Source organism: Branchiostoma belcheri, unplaced genomic scaffold, assembly GCF_001625305.1.
Source record: "Branchiostoma belcheri isolate BF01 breed outbred unplaced genomic scaffold, Haploidv18h27 scaffold15, whole genome shotgun sequence".
NCBI lineage: Eukaryota > Metazoa > Chordata > Leptocardii > Amphioxiformes > Branchiostomatidae > Branchiostoma > Branchiostoma belcheri.
Window position 1 is genome coordinate 3,955,462 of NW_017802935.1, and position 24,547 is coordinate 3,980,008.

Consider the following 24,547-nt stretch of genomic DNA (forward strand, 5'->3'; position numbering starts at 1 on the left):
ACTCCCACAATCCTTTGCCACAGGGTGTTAAAAGGTTTGTAGCGAAGGATTATGGGAAGTATTAAAAAGGTGAATTTAAGGTTTGTCAATTTTAACTATCAAATGAAATGTTTTATAACGATCTCCTTCAAAACTATCTGTTCTAGAAATGCGCTGTACTGCCTGGAATTTGGCATACTTCAATGGAAAACATTATAAATCTCTTATGCACATGTCACAAAGCCATATTGTATGAATTTCATTTTGTGTATCTCAAAGTCTGGATAGAAATTACATTTTCTATAGTGAGTTGACTTGATTGGAAGGTACATTTGATTTATCTTATTTTTTGGAAGATTGAGACTAAATGGAAAATACTATGTTTTAAAATCCTATTCAAGATTTGGCATGTGTCGATTTAAACGTTTCTTTTCAAGAAAATGGTAGCAAAGATATGATTATTTACAAAACATGACAAACTTGCTAGCTCTATATTTGGGGGTTCTCTCTCATTATAGAGCAACTAAACATTCTCACAAAATATTCATTTTGCATAGGGAAGGCTTTATCAAGTTTATGGATTTGTTACAATTTCACACATTGAAAATACATTTCATCCTTGATTTTTTCTTTAGATAAAATATTCTATCATTAATTTCATTCATATTGTTGTTTACAATGTAAGTAAACTTTTACAATTCTTGAGTTCTTGAAAATCTCATCATTAACATTGAAGCAAAATAATGTAGCTGTACATGTACATATACATGTATATACTATGTAGATACTTTTACCTTGTATCAAAGGTATAGGCTCCTTAAATTGATGGAAACACATTTATAAAGGGAATTGACCAATCACTGACACTGTATCATATTTTGGCAAAATCCGTCATTGTGTGCTTGATTCTGATTGGTCAGTTAACAAACCCAGCACCACTGGCACAACTACACATATTAAATATAAACGTTAAACATTATGTACCTAATAATAATAACTGTTACAGGAAAAAGTGCAGCACAGATCAAGCAAAGCTCAAGAATTCTGACAATCTTCAGGGCTGGATTGTCAAGCACTGGTTTACAAAGTCTTGTCTGAGGGGTATTGTTGCCAAAAACATACCAAATCAGGTCTTGAAATACGTTTTTTCTCCGCATGCAAATTTTACCTGCACCACTCAGAATTTAGGAAGTATGGATCCCATTAAAAAAACTGTTCAGAAATCATTGCCATTATTTCTTTCATACTTCAGTCAAAATGTGGTTGGTACCAGTCAATACTAATTTCACATAAAGTTCACATATTATTACGCATAATATTATATGCATGAACCCAGTACATCCATACTGGTGCAGGTAGACATCAGAAATACCTGCACAGCTCCAATTTTACCTGCACCAACCTGCAAATGCATGTGGCATTTTGAGCCCTGCATACATATACGGTTGAATACCAGTATGTAGCTTAAAATTGGTTTCTTCCCACCTGAAAACACTGGGTACTCTTCACTCCTGTAGAACCAGAAGCACAAATAAGCAAACACAAAAGCAAGGAGAATGTCTAAAGCACAGGACGGCTCGCAGCACATATTGCAAATACAGGAGAAAATCGCATTTCAAGATAGAAATCCCTTTGCGATTTGAAGGCAAAATCAACTACATAGTTACTCTAAAACAAAAATACCTAAAATATAAGATACTGGCAATTAAGATATGTTGATATGAACCAAGATCTCAGCATTTCTGTTGTTCTTGTACCCAGAACAAGCCCTGGTGGGCTTGACAGACTTTTTCCTGTCAAATTAGGGCATTTTTTAACATTCCATTCAACATATTTTCACAAAAATTCTGCATGTTTTTAAAACTTAGATAATACAACTCATTCCAGTATTGTATACCTTGTTTACCAGACATATGTATCAACAACATTATAATTTGCAAAATGTCTAAAGAGGTACTTAGCTTTGTTTGAAAATTGTAGAGTACTTATGGTGTATTGTTCTGCATTCCCACATAGTATCTTTCTTAGAGAAAAAGCGTTTGTTCGAAAGTCTCTTCCGACCCCACAACTTTTAAGGAGATTGTCAACCTTTACAGCAACAATGTGCAAATTTATACCATTTCATGTACCTTCCAAAAATAATTTCATCGGGTTGGTAGAACGTAGGATATTGTAGTTTCCTTTTACACAACTAGTAATGTCTCTCACCTTGCTTATGTTTCTTTGTCTATTGGACATTTTCCTAAGAGCTCAGAGCAAATGACCCGCTGCAAAAGTGCCACCTACATCGGCTACACATAGCATCAAGAAGCAGAACTCCTGTCAGAAGCTCTGAGGAACATGTTTGTTCGGCATTGAATAGTAAGCATGGTGAGAGAAATGACTAGTTGTGTGAGAGAAAACGCCACTATCCTATGTTCTACTAACCTGATGATATTATTTTCAGAAGGTACTGGTTGTGTAAAAGAAAATTCCAATATCTTTTCATAAACAATTTCAAAATCACATGTAGTCCGTCTTCTGTACTTCTGTACAGTCCTAATGCACTTCGTGGATCCCGAACACCTCGCGTAGAAGTGGCGGTATGGGCCGGCTGGGGTTCTTCCCCACGTCAAACCGTTTCAGCATGTCTATGTGCTCGGTGGCGAGCTGACGGAGGTCCGCCAGTTTGACGAGAAGTCGCGCCAGGTGGCGGGGGCTGGACGGGTGGTTCCGCTTCAGCTGGAACTCCAGACCCTCCGTCATTCTCTCCTGAATCTCCTCGATCTGCTGCCGGTTCACCAGATTGGTCCGATCTGTAACAAACGTGCACTCTCATTGGACAAGCAAAGTCTAGAAGACTGCATTTTATTGCTGGAACATGTACTGTATATGTCAACGTACTGTCACACATTTATACCTTGTTTTGGCCCTTTTGTTCTACTTTCCCTGGTACTAAAAACACCACCCCTTTGCTTGATGCTGAAAACACCATCCCTTTCCTTGGTTCTTGAAACACTAACCCTGTCCCTGAAAACACCATCCCTGTCCCTGGTGCTGAATATACTATCCCTGGCCTTGGTACTGAAAATACTATCCGTTTCCTTGGTGCTGAAAACACTATCCCTGTCCTTGGTACTGAAAATACCATCCCTGTCCCTGGTGCTGAAAATACTATCCCTGGCCTTGGTACTGAAAATACTATCCCCGTCTCTGGTGCTGAAAATACTATCCCTGGCCTTGGTACTGAAAATACTATCCCTTTCCTTGGTACTGAAAATACTATCCCTGTCCCTGGTACTGAAAACACTATCCCTGTCCTTGGTACTGAAAACACTACCCCTGTCCCTGGTGCTGAAAACACTACCCCTGTCCCTGGTACTGAAAACACTATCCCTGTCCTTGGTACTGAAAACACTACCCCTGTCCCTGGTGCTGAAAACACTACCCCTGTCCCTGGTGCTGAAAACACTACCCCTGTCCCTGGTACTGAAAATACTATCCCTGTCCCTGGTGCTGAAAATACTGTCCCTGTCCCTGGTGCTGAAAACACTATCCCTGTCCCTGGTGCTGAAAACACTATCCCTGTCCCTGGTGCTGAAAACACCATCCTTGTCCCTGGTGCTAAAAACACCATCCCTGTCCCTGGTACTGAAAACACTACCCATCTTTTTCTGTCAGCGACATCGCATTTTTGCCTCATAGTTTGCCATGGGATAGGATTGACTTAACTTACAACATTAAAAGAATGACCACAAAATTACTCTGAAAATCCAGTTTTGCCCTCCTGAAATTGAATTGAATACCTTTAAAGCTACAACACGTACGTACCTGATGACATGATGATGATGCTACAGAACAGGGCCATTTCCGTCTCCGTCAATGACAACACGTTGATGGCCTTCCAGAACTGGTACTTGGGCTCCATGATCGGCCACAAGCTCAGCGACCGCATCGCTTCCAACGTAACGACCACGCCGGAGTACCCGATATAGAATTTCAAATCGTAAAGCAACCGGGACGCTATGACCAGACACACTTCGTAGCTACTATATTTTAGCAGTGTAACCTGCGGGTTAAAAAACAATTTCATCATGAAGACACTTATTTTCATAAGTTTTATTTTTAGTTATTTAAGTTTTGCAAAATTTACACCGTGTAGTTTGAAGAACTAAAAAGCAGCGAGGGTGCCACTAGTGCATATTAAGCAGAAAGACTTTAATTTTGAAAAGAATCTTTTCAAAATTAGATGAAAGAGATTGACTCAGGAAAGATGCAAGAATGTGGCAAGCAGGGGCATTTTCCAACCAACCAAAATTACAGGAGCAAAATGCCAGCAGAGAGAATTCACTCCAGCGCATGCAGAAGTTAGCTTTAAGAAAAGCAGCCAACGAAAACCCTACTAACATAAAGTGACAAACAATTTAACTATGCCTCCTAGCTGCTCATATTAAGACTGCAGTAAAAAGCAGCTTGACAATTGTGCATCCAACAAGCCTCTAGCACAACCTACTATTGCTGTTAACCATGACAACTTCTTGAACAAGCAAGAAAGTTTTTCAGTGGGCCTTTCAATGTGCCAAACTTTGCAGAGGCTGACTATAGAGTATCTTGTAGCAGCATCATCTAAGAAAATCAAGAAAATTAGTTCTTCCCTTACCTGGTCATTTAAGTCCAACTCTAAGAAGCCAGGTATCCCTTTAGCGAACTTGGCCATTGCCTCGATGCCCCGGACTGTCTCCTTCTGTAGAGCGTCTAAGATGCGTTGTACGTCAGACAGAACCACTCCAGACTTGGGGAACAGGGCGTCCAGTATGCCCTCTCCTGGGGGGAAGGGCTTGTCGTACAACTTGTGATCCTAAACAGAGACCGCAGGCAGTCAGGACAGGCATAAAGCTCTGAGTATGTTCAGTCATATGTATGACTATGTCTGGGTAGAGGCTTCGATCTGATAAAATTGGTGATTCTACTGGTAAAGATCCCGGATGGTCTGTCAACAGAAACTCTGATCGAGATCCCAATTGGAGGCTGTAAATTTTAATATATTTGCTTAAAAGACAGTCAGAACTTTTCAACTTTGATACATGTCACTATAAATCGATGGGTCGACTTGAAATTTAGGATTTGAAAATGGGAAACCAGCCTAACACATTAAAACTTTATAATCTGATACAATCTATGTTCCCCTTCTTTATACATCTAAGCTGTACAGATAAATTTATATTTCTAATGAGCTTAGACAAACCTTCTGTATTGAAACATATCTGTTCTTACATTTTTGCCATTACTAAGAAACGAGAAGAAACCGAATTCACTTGATTGTAGCTAGCGCTACTTGACGATGTATGTATGTAACGTTATCTATATTCCATCCTTTTTTTGTGACCTGTACTTAACCCAGTGGGTATGTGTGTACAATAAAGGTCTTCATTCATTCATTCATTAAAAGCATCCTGATCAGAGTCTCTGTCAGGATCTCTACCGGTAAAAACACTGACTCTACCAGACCAGAGTCTCTACCCCTATAAACTACCACCTGGATGTATAGTATTACATAAAATACAATTAAAAGCATGTAACATTTTTGAATAGCTCATCATAAAAGATGGCAATACTGCAATTCTTTACCATGGTGTTCTCTTTGATCTTCTTGCGTATGACCTCCATCTTGGCGTGGGTGATGCAGGTCTCCTCGTACACCCTGACAATGCTGTCAATCATCACCTTCAGCTGGATCTCGTGTTCCGCCTCGTCAAACACGCTGTCCTTCTTACTCTGCAGTTCCTGGATTATCTTCTCCCGCTCAACCTTCGGCATTCTCCCAAAACGGACAGCTGAAACAACAATTCAGAGACCTCCATGAAATACGTAGATCTTGTGTGATGGTGACTGTGTCCTCTTCTCATTCACCATGGTGTCTGCAAATCTTTCTTGATAGGCAAGGGAAACAATTCCAGCTGTCAAGGAGGTCAGTGCAGCAGAGACCCCTGTGGAATTGCTTTAGTACTGCAACACTGCCAACATGACATGCAAATAGCACTTGGGTCACAAAGCTGATGAAGACTGAGCAATTCAGTCGAACAGTTTAATTTTCTTCATGTATTTTACCAACTCAGATGAACTTTCATGCTAGAATAGTACGTGGTTGGGGAAGGTAGTTCAGCACCAAGGAAAGGGACGGTAAATGTGTTTGTTGTCAAAACGCAAGCAAAAGAAAAGCAAAGAGACCAACTCACAGTCGTGTGACATCCCAGCGTTAAGGCACTTCTGGAAGCGGCAGTACTGGCACTTATTCCGGCTGCGTCTGTGGACGGTACACGAGCCGTCACACGGCTTGTACGTCAGGTTCTTACGTATCGTGCGGCGGAAGAAGCCCTAACAGGAAAAGAGAACATTTGTTGAGACTCCTGGATACATCAAAAGGCATAGTATAGCTTGTACTCCCTAGAGTTTAATGCAAAATATTCAGTTTAAAGAGATGTAAAGCAAATAGCAATGATGGCATTTACCTTTAACAATAGGTTGAGGTCAGAAGCCAACAAACAGATACACATGTGCACAACAACCCAATAATAATACACGTCATGTACTTCATTCCCTTGCTTCATTAATATTCCTCGTAACAAAACCCGACTTAAAAATATTAATGTATGGTGCAGTTAATAAACATATGTCAAGTTTCTATTTCTAAACTTTATTTTGAGGAACACACTATTATAATAATAAATTTTATTACTTCTAGCTACCAACAAATTTTACAAAACGGGATGGACAAAAAATTGAAACCTACCTTACACCCCTCACATGAGTGGACACCATAGTGGAAGCCTGACGCCTTGTCATTACAGATCTTACATGGGATGATCAGCACTGTTTCACCAGTATCTACAGATGCAAAATCTGCACACAAAACAGAAACATGGAATAACATGGTTAGTATACTTAGGAGATATGACTTTCCATCAAGACATCATGATCACTTCTATGTATAGGGGTATATATCCTGGCTTGTTACACCTGTATAATATAATACATAATTTGGTGTTCCATCAAGTTGATGCAAAACATTCACTTCTATGAATTTCAGGTGTAGCAGGCCAGAAAATACCCCTGGCCAATGTATACCTGGGTACATTCTGGCCAGGGGTATATCCTGGCTTGCTACACCTGTATAGTATAATACATAATTTGGTATTCCAACACAGTATACATCTGTACTTGGCCCAGACTTGAACTTCCAACGGTCAAACACACAATCACACATCACATGTACTATATATGTAGCTCCTGGCAGCCTACTGAAGGAAAACATGTTTTCTTCCCATTTGCTGAAAATTGGTACAATTTCTTAACACCATTAGTTAGAGTGTTGGTACAGTGTAATCTTGGCACAGGTTCTGTGTAGTCAATTTCACTAAATTACAGGTCAGTGATGCTCACAACATGTAATTCTGCAGGTTACAAAAAGGATTTTGGCTGGAATTGCGCCATTGCTGAGATTACTGGTAGTCAGTAATAGTGTTATTAAATAATGTATTAATATCTGAATGTTTCCATCTTGTTCATGTATAAGGCCATACTGTTTCAATATGCTGTTTCATCTTTAAACATTTTACAGGCTGGTTTCAGACCTGCACAGAAACTTGCTACTATACACACATTACATGTACAATATTGTATTACCAAATTCCCACGAAATGAAGTTAAACTAAAAGAAAACAACACAGACTTCCAAGAATTTCCATTGACGTATAAATCATTTTCTGAGAATCTAAATAAGGAACATAGTCATTTGCACTGACTGTGCAAAGTGAAAAACAAGTTAACAATGTCTACTGTTAATGATACATTATTACAAGTTGTTAACCTTATATTTATGAGATCAGACTGCGTACATTTATACACATGCTGAGAAGAATTGTTGTATTCAGGTGCCGTCAAGTAGAATTAATGCACAAATGTACAGTCTGAGAAAGTCTGATATCCCATTCACATTGGCCAATTCAGCGTAAAAACGATTAGAGTTCATACATAGGCACTCATTTCTATTCCCAATGTAACACATTATAGGTATGAATACAATGTGACTTGAATGTGGTGAGTCAGGGTGCTAACACTTGTTATTCTAACAAAAATTGTACTGTAACTGTTTGTTTGACAAAATGACAACAGAAGTATGGAAACGAGAAGCAATTTCACATCAAGAGAAGAACAGGGTGTATTTAGATGCCTATAAAATTTGTATTGCCAAAGTTTGCATACAGTACTGTATGGGGTTCTCTTCAGATGAATGTTGATGCTCTCAAAATGCTTTTTATTAACGGTATTTGATCAATCAAAAGATAAATGTTCCCATTGAGATTTAATTTCTGACTGTTGATATCAGAGGAACCAAGCTACAAGAGCCAAACCTTAAACAGCAAGTTTCCCAGATCATTGGTGATTTGTGAATTGCTTTCATCTTCAGATGGGTGACTTAATGGTCAGATTCAATCAACTATTAACACAAGGCCCAGGTGTAGCTCCAACTTCAAAACAAGAACACCAGCCAACTTGGCATCCAAATGCCAATTATGTAACATTACATTCATTTTTCTCCATCATCTTGACATTTTAGAACTATAGATAGTCTATTGTGTATGAAAAGCCTTTCTAATTCTTCTAGAACTACAGGTAAATGATAAAAGATTGTACTGAATGGTACATGTACAGGGCATCTAATCTTAATTGAAATATGGATTCATTAATATTGCTAAATAAAACATATTTATGTTACATTTCACTGTCAGTAGTGGGATAGACAGGAGCAATAGCATAGTGAGTGAGTAAGTGAGTGAGTGTGTATAGCCGTCTTTCACAAACACAGTTTACACGAAATAAAGGTACACAAGAAACATGTTTAAAGAGTAACAGGGCTGACATATAGTTGGGCACATCAGATGGAGAGATAGATTAGATAGTGCGACTTGCACTTGGACATGGCTAGAAGCCAACTCAACGACAACTGTCGTACATTCCCCTCACTAGCTGCTGTCACGTACACCATCCCAACATTTCTACATGCGCAGCAGACTCACTTGATAAGGCCACACCAATTTCATTTGTTGGTTCTTGGATTCGCCCGCTTCATTTAAAAAAAAAGTTGATTCAGGATCTGAATCATCTCCGAAATATTTTGGTCCCAACAGTTGAAGAAAGTCCCTTCTCTTCAGAGTTGTTACAGTTTTTCCATCTATCAATGCAGTGATATCGATTAAAAGTTTTAAAGTCATTGTCAGAGTTGCAAAGCAGTCTGGTATGTTGACTTCATGGCTTCTATCATAGCATTAGATCTAGGCTTGTTTTTATGTTATCTTTTTTCGCCCTGTCATTTCATATTTTTTGGGGAAAAATCCAAGAACCAACAAATCAAATTGGCCTGGCCCAAGCTTGCAAAACATGTACATGTGGAGAGGGTGAAGGTTAATCCATGTGTGCATGTTCCATGGAGTTTGAAGATATCAGTCATAATAAACAGTATCCAGACTGCAGACAATTATAGCTTCCAAATGTTCTCCACCTATCTATCATTCAATGACAGCTTGTCTTTGGCTCACACTGTTAAAAAAAGTTTTTGAGGAATCATCTGAAATCCATCACATTTTTGCATAACAAACAATCAGATTCCAAATCTGATTTACTGATCTTGCAGTAGGATTGCTAATCACACAATCAAATCATAATTATGTACCAACTAATTAAGATACTTCTGTGCAATTAATGGTTAATGAATATATAACTTCGTCAGACTACGTCCTCAGCATAACAACTATTAACTGCAAAGGCCTCTTCATACTTATTGTAAATCGACATGAGTCAAGGAAAACCAGGCAGAATGAAGAATTGCTAGAGCAAGAATTTCTAGAATGTACTTGAAATATCCAGGAATTTTTCATTCAGACAGCATTCTGGTTCATTCTGCCCCTTGTGTCAGAAGCGGGTATGTTTAAGTGTTACAATATGGCACAGTAACTCAGGGGCAACAGGCGGCCAGCCAAGCTAAAATAGAGCTGGAACGCGCAGTTGTAACAAAACGGCTATAACACGATAAGCTGGGCAGAATGTGTATTTATGAGTGGGTAAGCGGATTACGGCATGTAGGTCAGCCATCTGCGTAACGACTGCTTACACGGCACAGCTCCGCCGAACCCGATATCCACGCCTCAGTAAGTCCCTGCCAAGGTATCCGTCTGGAGGTCAACGAACCTTCTGGTGATTTATGGTTCTCTTACTACACTTGTCAAGGGGAAAACAGCCAAGTGGTAAATCCAAACACATTTTTTTTAACGGAGTGGTTCAATGCAAGGCCTGTACGACCACTTCTCGGCATTGAACTAGAAATATGAGAGAAACATGGCTATGTCAAGAGATGGCGGTGAATGTTTGATATGAAAGCCTGTAGATTCTAGGTTGGTGGGAAACACTTGTCATGGAGGGAATTCCAAAGCTTGGGCGTACGGGGAAAGAAACTGTCACTGCAAAAAGATTTCGAACAAGGAATTTGGACGGTGAAGTTGTGTGAGCTAGTGGAGAACCTAGTGGAACGCTTAAAATAAAAGTTCTGAGTGGTGGAACTAGTCGAGTGAGTTCTTGGCACATCTAAACATTATGGGTTAAACATACAGTACTTACTGTCACATTAGCATTAAGTATATTCAATGTTAATGTTAGGGCTAACATAAGAATCAATATCATATGTCCAGTTATAATTTACTACTTCAAAGTCAAAGTTCCTGTACACAACTATAACTTCTTGAACTTGCCAGCTGCCATCATCAAGGCATAATAGACTGGGAGAAGGGCCAAGGTTATATTGACACTGAGATGAGACACCCTGGAATAGGCTTGAGCAACTTGGATCAGAAAATTTACACACTGTGAGCCTCAGATTATGGGGGGGTAGTACTAACTGAGGGCCTGCAAGGGGGGATCCCGACAACGCTCTACGCTGAATTCAGAAACCTGTCGATTACGCTTTACGATAAATTCCAAGTGGCTACAACGCATTACGTAGAATTAAAACGTCGAATACGCTCTACGCAAAAATATTGGAGCGGTCTGTCTACGCTCTACGTAGAATTAAAACGGCCGATTACGCTCTACGGAAAAGGGCTTGCGGGCCCCCCTAACTCTGACTGAGTCAATTTCTTCCTCCCTTCCTCCCACTTTGAGTACTATATATCAAAGGTTCATTCACCATGGATAGAAAGATTAATCACGTGCCAAACCACACTCTATAATTGGTAGTGTTTCAGTATTAAACAATATGTAAAAAGGTGAAGAAAGGGTTACATAATATATTACCTGATACATGTATGTTGGCAAAACCTTGAGTTTATTCACAAAAGTTGAACCATGTACAGCTTTAAGGCAAGAATAATCTGTTCTTTTGTTTGCTGGATTTTTCCATGAAAAAAAAACTACTGAATAGATGTTTATCATTCCTGGGCATGGAAGTATTGTTTTGGGTGGGTGAGGTGTGGGTTTGTGTGTCTGTTTGTCTGCACAGAGAGCAGGTTGACAGCACATGGGTGAAAAGAAGAGTGATGACAGGCAGAATGACAGGAGGTCATAGGTTTTAGAATCTGGCCAAGAAGTTTGAAAGTCTCAGAGTTCTTGTTGTTTTCTTTTTCTAATTAAGACATGACTAAGTACTAGTATGTTAGTGAAGACAATCTGAAAGAACTTACTAATAGGCCTTGACTCACATTACTAGTAACTTATCTAAACCAGTAGTTGGGTAGAGAATTGTATGATTTTCAAATTATAACTGCCCAGGTTTTTGACAGTCCACTACCCCTAATAATTGGCTATTACTATTTTCTACCCAAACATCTACTTGCAAATAAATACTAACCTCCATATGACCCCTGTCTTTTACAGGACAGGTAATTACTACATAACCCCTGGTGTGCAATAACAAAAGGTCTCCTGAGGGCATTATTACAAAAGTTCATCCATGCTTGTTTACCATGTTATGAAAAGGTTAAACTATTACCAATTTGGATTCTATCAATTAGAAAAAAAATTCACCATACAAATAAAGTATGTTGGATTAGTGACATAAACTGGACATAGAGGTGTAGCAAAACTATTCACATAAAATGTCATTATTGTATATATTATGACTCATTTGAAGGTTCCTAGAGTAATATGCTAAGGAATATAGAAATATTATATTTCTGTATTTCTAGCCCTGCTTTAGGTTGGTAAATTAATAGGATAGCACCCAGGCTGCAGCCTAATGCCAGGATTGGGAATCCTAATGTTATATTGGCTACCTGCCAACAACTCACTCACTATAGTTTATTGTCTGTTGTTCAGCATCTCCCGAGGAGTTAGACATGCCTACGCTGAGATTGGTGGTGTGATTAAGTGTAAAGTGGGTGTACCATACTGTGTGATGCATCTCAAATGATTTTAACTCGTTTGTCTAATGGGGTGGCATGAACTTGTGTAGTAGTTGTTATCCTGATAGGATTTATAAAATATATAGTCTGTTGCATGTTCAAGTGGTCCGAACGACTATCTAAAGGCCTATATTAGATTATGTACAAACGTTGGGGTGTTATTTCTATAATCAATCCGGACAATTTTACCCTAGTGCGAATGTAGCCTATGAAATCTCCCATATTCTAGGTGAATTATTGTAAATAGGATGACACCCAGGCTGTCAGCTTGAGCTTCTTTTCATTTGCAGATGATGGCATTAATACTAGTATGCCAGGCATGAACTTCAACTTGGATTATCCCAAATGCGATGAACTGGATTGTTGGGAGCATCTGGCATAGAGGAATACAGATTTCCCAAACGGCTGCTTTCCAGCACATGTCGGATCGGGTAATCTGCCATTCTCGTCTTTGCTCCTTTGGACACACCTTTTCTTTTTACCAACGATGCATCAACTTGGTTGGTGTGCGCCCTTAAACATTCCAAAAAGTCAACTTAGCCATCCATGCAGCAGGTATACGCTATATTCTTACAAAAACAGCTCATAGTCTGAATATTGAAGCCTTAATGATACGATGTGTATCTCCATCATTCTCCTTTGCATTGTATGCAAGAGAACGATTTTTGACACCAACAAAACAGACACAGTTAAGTAGTGGCTAACTTCACACTTTTCAGTAAAGAGTGGGGCGTGACTATTCTATTGTTGTTTATATATCTGTAATTATGATAAAACTGAATATATTTCAGTCTTTTTCAGAATAGCAAAGTTCTTTCTATCACAACCATTTATTTTTCAAGCCAACATTTCAATGACCTTCTGTCATCTTCATCAGGGCAATTCTGACTGGTTTACTGTGCACTGACACTAGATGTTACTTGGTGCATAGTGCACTAAAGGTGTTACATACATAGTTCATAGTGCACTATGCACCAAGTAACATCTAGCGTCGGTGCACAGTAAACCAGTCAGAATTGCCCTGATGAAGATGACAGAAGGTCATTGAAACGTTGGCTTGAAAAATAAATGGCTGTGATAGAAAGAACTTTGCTATTCAGTCATTTACCAACCTGATGAAATTATTTACGGATGAATATATTTCAGGTCTCAAACGGCCAAAGTTTCCAAACAATGATGTATGTGACCATGTGACTGCCGGAAGACACATCCCTCAGATAGTGATACACCAAAATCCCTGGGCTTCATGGAACTGAATGCTTGATAATACTGTGTGATATCTAAAGTGGAATCCAATCAACAACATCTATCTGTCCCTCAATCCAGGCCTCTCTATCTATACTCCAATCCTCTTCATTCTCCAAAGTACAACCCTTTTTAAAGGTAAAGGTAAAGCATGTCCAACTTGAATGTAGGACTTGAGATGATGAGGAGTGTTTTTTCGATAGCTAGGAGTGCAAAGCAACTTCACCGCAGTTCACATTTTCAGAAAAGGGCATGCCAGGTCGCCCGTACCATTAAATACATCAATAAGTGCGTTGGGTTCTTTTACCTCATATTAATAATGCATTAAACATTCCCTACATAGGTCCTCATCAAAAACAACAAATGCAACCCATCACAAGCATGCCCAGCGGGGCTTGAACCCCATCCCTCTGGATCCGCGGGATTTGATCCTTGTACACAGTGCCCTGCCTGCCCTATGTTTTTGTTACCGCACGTTGGACTCCTAATTTTGATTTATGTCAGAGGACACTACAGGTAACTACTAGCACTCCAGCTGTCATAGTGAGGTTAAGGATTACTTTACTTTACCAGAAGTCTACGGCTTTTTTGAGTTCTTGCCATCACATATGGAAGGCATATGAACAACCTTGTTCCAAGTGCAGCATGTGCACAGTATGCTAACGTCATGAGAATTTCTCATCTAACGTTTGAAAAGGGAAATTCTGTACTCAGGTGGCAAAAGAATATTATGTAAGTGCAATTAACAAGAACTTTCGACATGCTGATACAATGTACAGTTTATAGGTAACCTACCTTTAAAGTATAGGTCATATGCCACCAATTAACCTGGGTTACAGTGTGTTAATGTTACATCTAAAAAAATTACATGGTTTAGTTGTGCCAAAATCTCAGACATTTTGGCAGTGAAGACACATTTGCTCTTACTAGAGGTAGCCTTGAATTGCTACCCTGAAGGGCAATATAAAACCAGAGAAAGTCACGTAAACTTCTCATTTTACATCCACCATGTAAACATCATCATCACTTATCTATAACCTCTTCCTATAGGTCACTTCATCCTGGGAGTTGAGCGGCAAAGGAGACTAGAGTGGTATTTTTCTAGACGCCTAAATGTCTGTATGGATGACCTTATATGCCAGGGATTGAGATAGCAACTTATTATGACCTAGAAAGCAGGGAATGCTGAAAATTGTAGATATTACATAATTCTCACAACATGCAACACTGAAGCAATTTACTGACAAAAATGTATTTGGAGCCCTGAAACTGTGTTTCTTTCTAGTAGACAATAAAGGAAGACACAGCTTTTATATATGAACAAGAGTGTGTTATGACTTAAGCATCAAGCCAACAATGACGCAAGTAACAGTATTCTGTATTACATAAAACCTTTTGGCATTCAACTGTAAAAGTGCAGGGCTCATAATATGTATAAGCCTTCCATTCTGTACTCTTTTATCTTACAGCTTTGAGTCTGACCTACAATTTGTACTTTAGTTCACATGAAATGTTATACAAAATGTATTATGTAATATCGCAAACTTTGAGATTGTTACTCGGATTAAGCAACTGGGTAGCCCCTATCCAGTTGCTTGAGGGACAATTTCCTTGTGTATCTCATTACCAGGATGTCTAATAACTTTTGTCGAAGTACCAAGTCTCCTTTCAGGAACTGTAGAAAAGGCCATAACTCAATCGATAATCACAAATCGATACATATACTGTCTGTATTCTCATCTCTATACAAATGTATAGGTAATCATTTGTTACAATTTCCCAAGTTATCGAGTTAAAACAGATAGGGGACTTCATCATGGCCCACGCCAAATTGGAATATAGGACAAAACTTCCCTTTAAGTCAGACAAATACGGGTAGTAATTTTATAAAGACACAATGATACATGACACAATAAAATTCAATCACGATCGTTGTCAATTATAGACATTATATATGTCTGTATTTCTTCATATTTGAAAACAAAAAAATACAGACATATATTGATAATGATATCCTGTTGGCAAATGAGAAGTAAGCTGGCATCCAGGCCTGTTGGCAACATACATGCTGTAACATGCATGAATGCATGACAATACAGTGTGAATGTGACATTTTCATTTATACCTGGGCCACGATTACGTTCGATACGGGTGTTCCAGCCCATGTGATAACTAGCGATACGGCTTAGGGTTCTTTACGCGTACAGCCTGGGCTTTCAAATGTTCCGTAGAATAATTCGAATGCATCTCGTGCGCACCAAGTGATCCGCTTCTGAAACTTCGAATACCGAATTCGGATGATGGAATTGATGCTGTTACACCTTTTGTTCAGATACACCAAATTTAGGCACATTTCACATTGAAATGTCTGCTCTCTCTGGTGGGTATGACATACTACTAATAAAATACTACACGGTGTATTCTGCATCACCCTCGCTTCCAGCCCTCCCAAGGATCAGATCTCCCTCCGGCCCTGTAGTATTCTGGTCTGTGTATCTGGGGCTAGAAAAACCCCTCAGTGTGCAGGCATAGTGACACTGCCAGCCCATGCACGGGTGACATTGACATTGACAAAGTCATGGGCACCAAGCCAGAAACATAACCATGTGTGCCATGTTATCTAATCTACTTTTAATCAACATCAGCACACTCAAGTACATCCTATAACCAGCTTGGGATATATAGATCATGCTTTGAAAGTTTGAAACCGAGTTCTGAAACTTCATCTTCTGGTACAGAAACTTGACTATTCTTTATTGATTAAAGATACTGGTGGTTATCAAAACAGTCTTGGTAAATTCTATTGGAACATCTATACAAAGACAATTCAAACTCTACCACTGGATAAATCATGGAGACTTCTGGATGTTTTGAGTGATATCTCCTTAGTGTGTGAAAGTCCATGGTTTCATCTGCAAGCCTTTAAGGGAAGATTTCAATTTCAAGGTTGCTGAGACAGTTAAACTGACATTGTCTTATCTGGGAATGTTCCAAGTTTCCTGTTGTGACTACAGATTTGTGTATTATTGTACCAGAATAGATGAATCTGTACTTGAACTCTGAGCCTGTCATCTTGTGTGAGTAATCGTGCTGATTGGGCAGCCAATACGAGTTACAGGAAAGCACACCTGCAGCTCAGGAAACCAGACCAAAACAAGACTTCACACCCAGTCTGGGCCGAAGGAGGTAATTTACTGTGTTCTCGGAGTCAGTATTGTGCAGAGAAAATTAAATCATTCTAGAAAGGTAACATAAAATGCAAAGCAAATGCATAATGTTTACCTTCGCATATGGTCTGCTTTTAATTTTTACTCAAACACTGTGACATAGAGCTGTGTACCGGTACGCAGTACCGATACTGTACCGGAAAAATTGATTAGGTACAGGTCCAAAATACCTAATCCCTCAGTACCGGTACTGTACCTAAACAATTTCACACCAATTTTATGCCTATTTGTGACCTCAAATGTGTAAATAGCTGGTTAACAATGGGTCACTGTGTAAGGACAGTGTGTTCATGAAAACAAAAACATCTTTACTTTTACCTATATTTTATCTGAACATTCTCCATAAACAAAAATTAAACCTATATCAATGTTTTTCTTGTTATTACAGGAGTTCAGAAGAGCATATACATTGCTCGAATTGTTCAGGTACAGGTTCAGGTCCGGACCTGTACCTAAACCTGTGTACCTGTACCTGTACCTGTACCTAAAATTTGTTTAGGTACACAGCTCTACTGTGACACATTCATGTATATGGTCAGACAGGAGTCTAAATCCCTCCTGCTATAAAATTGCAACATAATGTAACCTAACACTAGTTACCATGGTAAGAGAGTCTGGTTCAGGTCATTGATCTTATTAGTTTGGAGAAGAAGAGAAAGAAACTGAGAAAAAAACAAAATATTTTCCTAAGATATACTGTATGACTACAACTTACAAGTGGAATTGTCTGGCATCATTGTAGTTGACTCATAACCTATAGGTCGTGTTGAAATCCTTGTGATCTCCTTTTTCTATCATGTCAATAATTCCTGATACAAGAAACAAATTCTGAACTGCCTAACCTTGAGAAAGGCCTTCTTCTAATCATATCTTACCTTCAGGAACTTGAAAAATTGCCAACACATTAATCTTATGATACTGACACTGATACTGTGCTAAATAAAAATGGTTATCAAAATTGAATATTAACTGAACTAAAATCATACTGGTTGTAGGCAAATATGTACAAATAATGTGTCTTACTCAAACACATTCATATACTAGTATATGGGTGACAGGAGTCTAAATCCCTCCTGCTATAAAATTGCAACATGATGTAACCTAACACTAGTTACCATCCTCTGGTTCAGGTCATTGACCTTTTTGGTTTGGAAAAGAAGAAGAAGAGGAAGAAACTGAGCAAAAACAAAATGTTTTCCTTCGGTAAATATGTAAACATAACAATGTGTTCAGTACACAGAAATGCAGAAATGGTGTAGAGGAACTGACTTTTCTCTGTTTTGACGGTGACTTGCGCCCTGTCCACCTCAGGCTGTGCGTTGTTTGTTGTAGTTTCCTGGAACAGACGGGTCGGTGTCTCCGCCATAGTCGTGTCCGCCATAGAAGTCATTCAAATCTCCAATCTACAGGTAAAAACGTTAAAAGAAAAAATTATTTCTCGATAACTTTAAATGGCGCATACCAGGTTTTATTTATTATTAATGGCCATTAAATCGTAATAATTTTGAATTATTTGGAAAGAAGGAATATGTTAGTCACTTCTAAAAACTTCATAATCTAAAATTTGCATATAGTTCATTTTATTTAGATATCTCTGAAACGTTTTAACAGTGGCTGTACCTTCCAGTTCTACACTAACGTTATAACGTCGTACAAAAATCAAACTGTTGTTTTGAGCTAAATCTAGCAAGTACAAAAATGTACCAGCACTCTACGCCAAGTATCGCCATATTGATCCAAAGAATCCTCCTACACAACTGACAACTTGGATCCATTAAACCACAGCCCCCGGACGCACACACATCTAACTTTGACCCACTGAATCTTTCCAACCATGAGCGCTGACCCAGTGATACAAAATCCTAACTCCGCCCCTCCCCCCAAGCACTTTTGTTGACGTATTTTCGTACCACAACAGAACTCAGAAACGTCAAGCAATGTTTCTACTTACTTGCACGCCGAGAAGGATGATTTGGGTCAGTAGAATTGTACCTGAATGGTCTTGATAAAGATAACGGAGCTAATCTACGTCGAGAAAAACACGGCATCGTCGGCAGCAGTCACTTCGAGGGAAACCATCAATCACATGCTTGTTTGGTTGCGTTCATATACTTAATCATTATGGAGTTACATAAAACGACGGGGAGTGTGGTTCGTAACACTCAGTGCAATTGTATCTACGTAAAGAAATCATAAATTAGATTTTAAACGAGGGAAACTTTCTTCTTGATTTAGTTCTTGCGACGTGAGGAAAGACAGTAATTATAATGTATCACTACGTTTGTTGCGTTTGGTTGCGCACGGAAGATTTCAAGAGGTCACTAGAGTTCAGAATGATACTAACAAAATAAAAGCTGAACAAAATGTCTTGCTTTGCTGAAATTATTGGATTTTTCTGTTCTTAAATGTCACCTAAGATCATATATCTTGTATTTAAATTCAGATCATGCCGAACTTAAATCGTGGTCTGCTCAGTGACTGAAAGAACTGGTAAACTAAAGGCCACAGGTGCTTCGTCCAACATTTTATTGTTTCATTTTGGTCTCTTAAGTTATCGGCAGAAAATCATGGAACAGGATAGCTAACTAAATTCTTTTATCATGGCGTCTTGGTGTAAGTTTTAAGAGCTACTAATTGAATAAAAGTGAGAACATAAAAATACCCTTTTTAGAGCCTTCCTAGAGTCCAAAGTTCGCCCAAATAAAGGGTCAAACAAAGGGTACCGGCCAAGAGCACACACGGTGACTCAGCTGTCTAGATCACACACCGGTCTACCCATAATGTTGGTTGTTTTCTTATGTATACTCATTATTTTACTCATCGCTACTCATCAACAATGATGCTCCTGGGAGATTAGCGTTGCTACATCGTATCCAAGGTTTTAAATCTAAATGTACTTAAACGATTACGATTGATATCCTTAGCGAAACGACGCATACAATACTATGATATAAAAGATTAGCAGTGAATCTACGTTCTACTTTTCTCCATGTTTAACCCACAATCTGACCTAAATAGCGTTATACAACGTCCATTATGTGAGGCATTACGAACTACCCCAGATATTTAGTCTATCAACAGAATGTTACATACTTACACTACAGCCAAGGCTAGACAAGCAGTATGTTGTTGTCACACAGCACACGACAGGTGTAGCGCCACGGTGCTGTGAATTTATGGCTCAGGTCAAACCGTTTGAAAACAGGAGGTAATGCAACAGACGTTCCTACTAGGGTACAGCTGTTGCGACTACTATATGGAAGCTTATATAATGAGTTCTAACACTCCCTCTAGCATAGCCTCCAGACGGAACACCTTTCCCTGACGACACCGTCTGGACAGTTGACTTTTCGAGGGTCTTTTAGGAGTTTCTGTGTTTCTGGTTTATCGATATCATTTTTGTATTGTTCTTGAAGGTTAACTTTGCTGTGGTATACACGCGCATATATTTCTGTAAATTTGAATTACATACTTTTTGATGATAAACAGAATGAAATGTAAGGCATTATTGTCACGCACGCAAATGACCACGTGGGTATCCTTTATTCCAAGCAAGTTTTCATAAAAACCCTATCCTCGGCCCATGTATGCTGCATCGCCAGTGAGCCGAGGGAGAGTGAAAAATGTCCCGTCAAAATGTGTGCCCGACGTGACAGACAGTTTTTTTTCCTTGTTTTTCTCGACATTAACGCGTCACCAGTTGGCGAACTGTCGCAGCGGGCGCCAAGAATGACTTCCTGGCCAAACCAACAATGTGCGCGTATATTTTTCACCATTTTGAACATGAACGAGGAACATCGTAGACCTACAAATATACTTCAACGTAGATTTGCGTCAATTGAAAAACAAGTGTTAGACTGAGCGTGAGAGAAACACGTGCTCACTGTGGCACGTGGCTGGTAACAGGTGAACAGGTTGTTTACCTCGGGTGTATCACGTACAGGTAACCAAATAAGTCAGGTATCAGTTTTCTTACTGGAAACAGAAAGCAGATACTAGTAATAATTTTCGAATCACATAAAGTGCCCCCCCCCCCCGAAAAAAATCAACTTCTTGTTGTCGGTGGAAGTTTTTTGATATACATGTAACGTTACAATACTAGTAGCTGAACGTAAGAACTTGTTTATCTGAGATGTAACTTATCTCTTCTCGATACAGCTAGTACGACGTGTGTTGGGTTCTTTTACGTGCAGAAACTTAGCACGACCGAAGCTCCTTGTACATATTGCACCCACGACATACGGCCAACATGTAGGCAAGTAGGTCGCCTGTGTACACAATTTCTCGCTTCCCAACCCTAAGTTGGCCCTTGGGGGCTGTCGCTAGGGGCTGGCCGCTAGGGGCGCTATTTAGTCACTCCAAAGAAGTAGGTTACATCAAAAACAAATGACGTAACTTTCCTGAACTCTTTGACCTTAGCAGGCGGACTTTGAGCAACCTTAGATCACCTTAGCCTGTTGTTCCACGTGTACGCCCACGTAACTCCCATTATGTGTTCACGTGTTTTAAAACCGGATAAAAGGTCGATAGACCGAAGAAATAACGAAAACAGGAACCTAAAAAAAATTTCTCATTACTAGACTTACCATGGAAGTTAATGCGTAAAATATTACTTTCTGTCGATTATTATTATTATACAAAATGATGAAGATTCTCATACAATAAATGCACTGCAATTCTATAGTCATCTGTGATAATACGATTATTTTCAAACTGGTCCAGTTTTATAGAGCAAAAGCAGCTTTAAAGCAAATTGTTGAAACAGATGTCTCAAAAAAAGAATATGGATGAGTCAAAATCCCCAAAATTCTGACGGAAAATGGTTACTGGAAGGGCCCTGGGCTGATCATTTTAGGCTAGTACAACAGTCAACTAGCATGCCATATGGACCAGTAATGGGCTGAGAATGGACTATTTCTTGAGTAAAACGGTGCAATGCTGAAAGGACCTTTAATACTGCACCATATGCCCCTCTCTACTCATTTCAGTTTGGAAACTTGCCAAGTGTGAAGTCAGCACATAGCCCGTGACATACGGGGTTGCCTAGCAACTAGCCTCCACCTTCCAGGTTACCAGCGGTCATAGCTCTATTAGGGACTTGAGTGACAAGCAATTATACTTATAAGGCTTTGAAGTGTTTTACAGTTCATGGTAACAAGGTCCACGAAAGGTTTTTTTTTTACCAGACAATTACATTTGTCAGAAATAGTCAGGCTACTCGCTGTGGGAAGAATATGTATTACAGACAATCACCAAGATCAAAATTGATTCCATTTTTCAATTTCATTGGACGTTCTTGCAAGCTGATGTTGACTGGGACGTCAAAGTGGACAAGTGGTGGGTTGATTAAAAGCGCTCCTTGCTGCTCTCCCACTTACTACCAGTGGTAGCTAGCGAAATGATAGAGTGGGCAAATGCTACAGGGGATGGCACCCAGGCTAGGCAAACATATTAGTGCAGGGAAATTCATGTCCAGCCACTGCAAAATGAACTCCAGTTGCTAGAGGGCCCCATTGACACGTCAAATTTAGAACCAAGGACAAGGGCAGTAGTCTCCTGGTGCCAAATTCAGTACCAAGGACCTGAATATGAATGCAACAAGAGATGGGAAAATTGATCATCGTATTTCTTAGTCACTCCAGGAAAATGAAAAAAAAGCAAACAAAGCCAATAATAATGATAAACTTTTTCTATCTAAGTATCAAATGGACTAAATCTCCACATAAGTACAAGAAAGACTGGGGAAAATGTTTTATTTAGCATCTTAGCACTCTGAGAACTCTAAGGAGCAGTCTTCACTGACCTTAACATGGGAGTTAATAACAATTCTATCAACATCTATTTCTAAATGTTGACTAAATTATTTCAATTCTCTTTTAGCAAACTTAAGACCTTACCTTAATAAAATTGGTGTACAAGCTCTCTATTAAACTAATAATTATCATTATGAGATCTTATACAGTTTCTTTAGTGCATCCAATCTTGTGTTAATCTGTTCTATCTCACTGCTGTCCGTAAGATCATTTGTAAGTTTTTCCAACAGTTCCTTCACAGCTTGACTCTCCTTTGAGCTCAGAAAATCCACAGACAATTCAAATCTTCCAACTTTCGTCAAGCTGTCTAAGACTTGGTACACAAAACCAGAGTCTTCCTGCACGTAAGAGTTGTTGAGTGCTGTGAGGATCTCCCCCAACAGTCCAAAGCTGATTTCATTCTTGAAGATGTTGGCAAGTTGCTCTCCTCCGATCTTCTTGATGAACTTGTACTTGTCTGGCGTAGTTTTGCAGTAGCGTTTCCAGTCGCGAGCGAACTCGTGGCCATTTCTAGGCAGTTTCTCTTCATCCTACAAAACAAGAAAAAAATGATTAAACAGTGACATTTTTATATGTTTACAAGCTTATGTAGTAATATGTAACTTATGATAAAGAAGGCTCTGTCCCTGTGGCATTGCCAAAAACAATGAAGAGTCGTGTGGCATAACGGTAGAGTGCTCTACTCAGAACCAAGAGGTCCTGGGGTCGAGTCCTGACATGCCACCAATCTTGTGTTTTAATAGGAAAGACACTTTACATGACTTTCCTCACTTAACTCAAGACAAAATGAGTATTGTCCTGTCCTGTATTTGTACTCTGTATTGGTGGTGGCATAAAATAAGTTGATATAACTTGATTGTGCTGTCATCATGTTTGGTCATGAAATGTTGGATTATATAAAAACAACAACAACAACAAAAAAAACAACAACAACGAAGTGCGGACCTGTTTAATCTGCTGCTGTGCAGTGTTCTCCCTGTCTGCCTGTGTTGTAGCGTGGACGTTCCACGGCTGCTTCACGTCCATGTTCTGTAGGTTGTCCTTCTTCTCCAAGGGTCGCAGGTGGGAAGCCAGAACAATGTCCCTGTGGGGGGAAAGTGTGTGTCGTACAATATGGCAGCTTAGGGAGTACTCTCCAAGCAGAGGTTTGGGCTTATTTTTGGTATGTTTTTAGGCTTTTTTTTATCAGGGTTTCTCTTTTGCACTGGAATTTTTGTGTTAAGAAAATTCCAGTGCAAAAAAGAAACCCCTATAAAAAAAGCCTAAAAACACACCAAAAATAACCCCAAACCTCTGCTTGGAGAGTACTTAGGGAGGGTCTGCATGGGGGTCCCAACAACACTCTACTCTACGCTTAAAAATTTGAGAGCCGGCTACGTATTATGCTGAATTCAAGAAGCCTCCCCATTACATTTTACGATAAATTCTGGGTAGCTACAAATAAAGCATTACATGGGATCAAAACGGCGAATTATGCTCTACGTTGAATTAGGTCGGTCCATATATGGTCTATAGAGGATTGAATCAGCCAATTACCCTCTATGGAAAAGGGTATGGGGGGCCTCTCTTAGGGGGGAAATTAGACAAGGTAGAGACAACACCAAGGGGCAAAACCTGGTGAAACAACATGAACCAAGTGAGACACAGCACCTAGTGACCACGTTTAGCAAGATTATAGACGTTGAACGAGGACAACTACATATGGTATGCCAAAAAGCAGTTACTCAAGCAACTGGATATGATTTTGAAAACGTCAGATGTTTCAGCTAGTATCCACTAGCTTTCGTCAGTGACTGAGAGACCAGAGGGGAAAACAGGTTTATAAGCACAACCTATTGATTGATATGCAAATAAA

At 39.3% G+C, this 24,547-nt stretch overlaps 2 protein-coding genes across 7 annotated transcripts in view; both read right to left on the reverse strand.

The window, feature by feature from the left end:
• Positions 1 to 7: 7 nt before the first annotated feature.
• LOC109465415 (peroxisome proliferator-activated receptor gamma-like) lies at positions 8 to 20,209 on the reverse strand. Of its 4 annotated transcripts, none has more exons than XM_019762669.1 (8): positions 19,977 to 20,209; positions 18,149 to 18,282; positions 6,749 to 6,858; positions 6,195 to 6,333; positions 5,587 to 5,792; positions 4,619 to 4,816; positions 3,790 to 4,027; positions 8 to 2,774 (listed from the first exon to the last, which is right to left on the reverse strand). In XM_019762669.1, the coding sequence occupies exons 2-8, from the start codon at positions 18,267 to 18,269 to the stop codon at positions 2,518 to 2,520; spliced, it is 1,269 nt and encodes a 422-aa protein (XP_019618228.1). In that variant the 5' UTR covers positions 18,270 to 18,282; positions 19,977 to 20,209; the 3' UTR covers positions 8 to 2,517. The 4 variants fall into 4 exon arrangements, with proteins under 4 accessions (XP_019618228.1, XP_019618229.1, XP_019618230.1 ...); XM_019762670.1 differs by having other exon boundaries at positions 19,973 to 20,209; XM_019762671.1 differs by lacking the exon at positions 19,977 to 20,209 and adding an exon at positions 18,872 to 19,036.
• Positions 20,210 to 22,624: 2,415 nt separating this feature from the next.
• The window catches only part of LOC109465442 (coiled-coil domain-containing protein 103-like), a 3,294-nt gene continuing 1,371 nt past the window's right edge, over positions 22,625 to 24,547 (reverse strand). Inside the window, exons 2-3 of one of the 3 annotated variants that reach the window (XM_019762726.1) lie at positions 23,638 to 23,776; positions 22,625 to 23,222 (exon numbers count right to left, since the gene is read on the reverse strand). In XM_019762726.1, coding sequence (XP_019618285.1) covers positions 22,824 to 23,222; positions 23,638 to 23,776 — 538 coding nt within the window. In that variant the 3' untranslated portion in view covers positions 22,625 to 22,823. The remainder of the gene's footprint in view (positions 23,223 to 23,637; positions 23,777 to 24,547) is intronic. The other 2 variants (XM_019762725.1, XM_019762724.1) reach the window with 2 other exon arrangements.

Coding starts and splice junctions, on each gene's coding strand:
- LOC109465415 (XM_019762669.1), bottom strand. CDS start 18,269: ATGACTTCTATGGCGGACACGACTATGGCGGAGACACCGACCCGTCTG. Junction 6,334..6,748: donor ACTCATGTGAGGGGTGTAAG/GTAGGTTTCAAT, acceptor TTTTCCTGTTAG/GGCTTCTTCCGCCGCACGAT. Junction 2,775..3,789: donor CATCATCATCATGTCATCAG/GTACGTACGTGT, acceptor CGTTTGTTACAG/ATCGGACCAATCTGGTGAAC.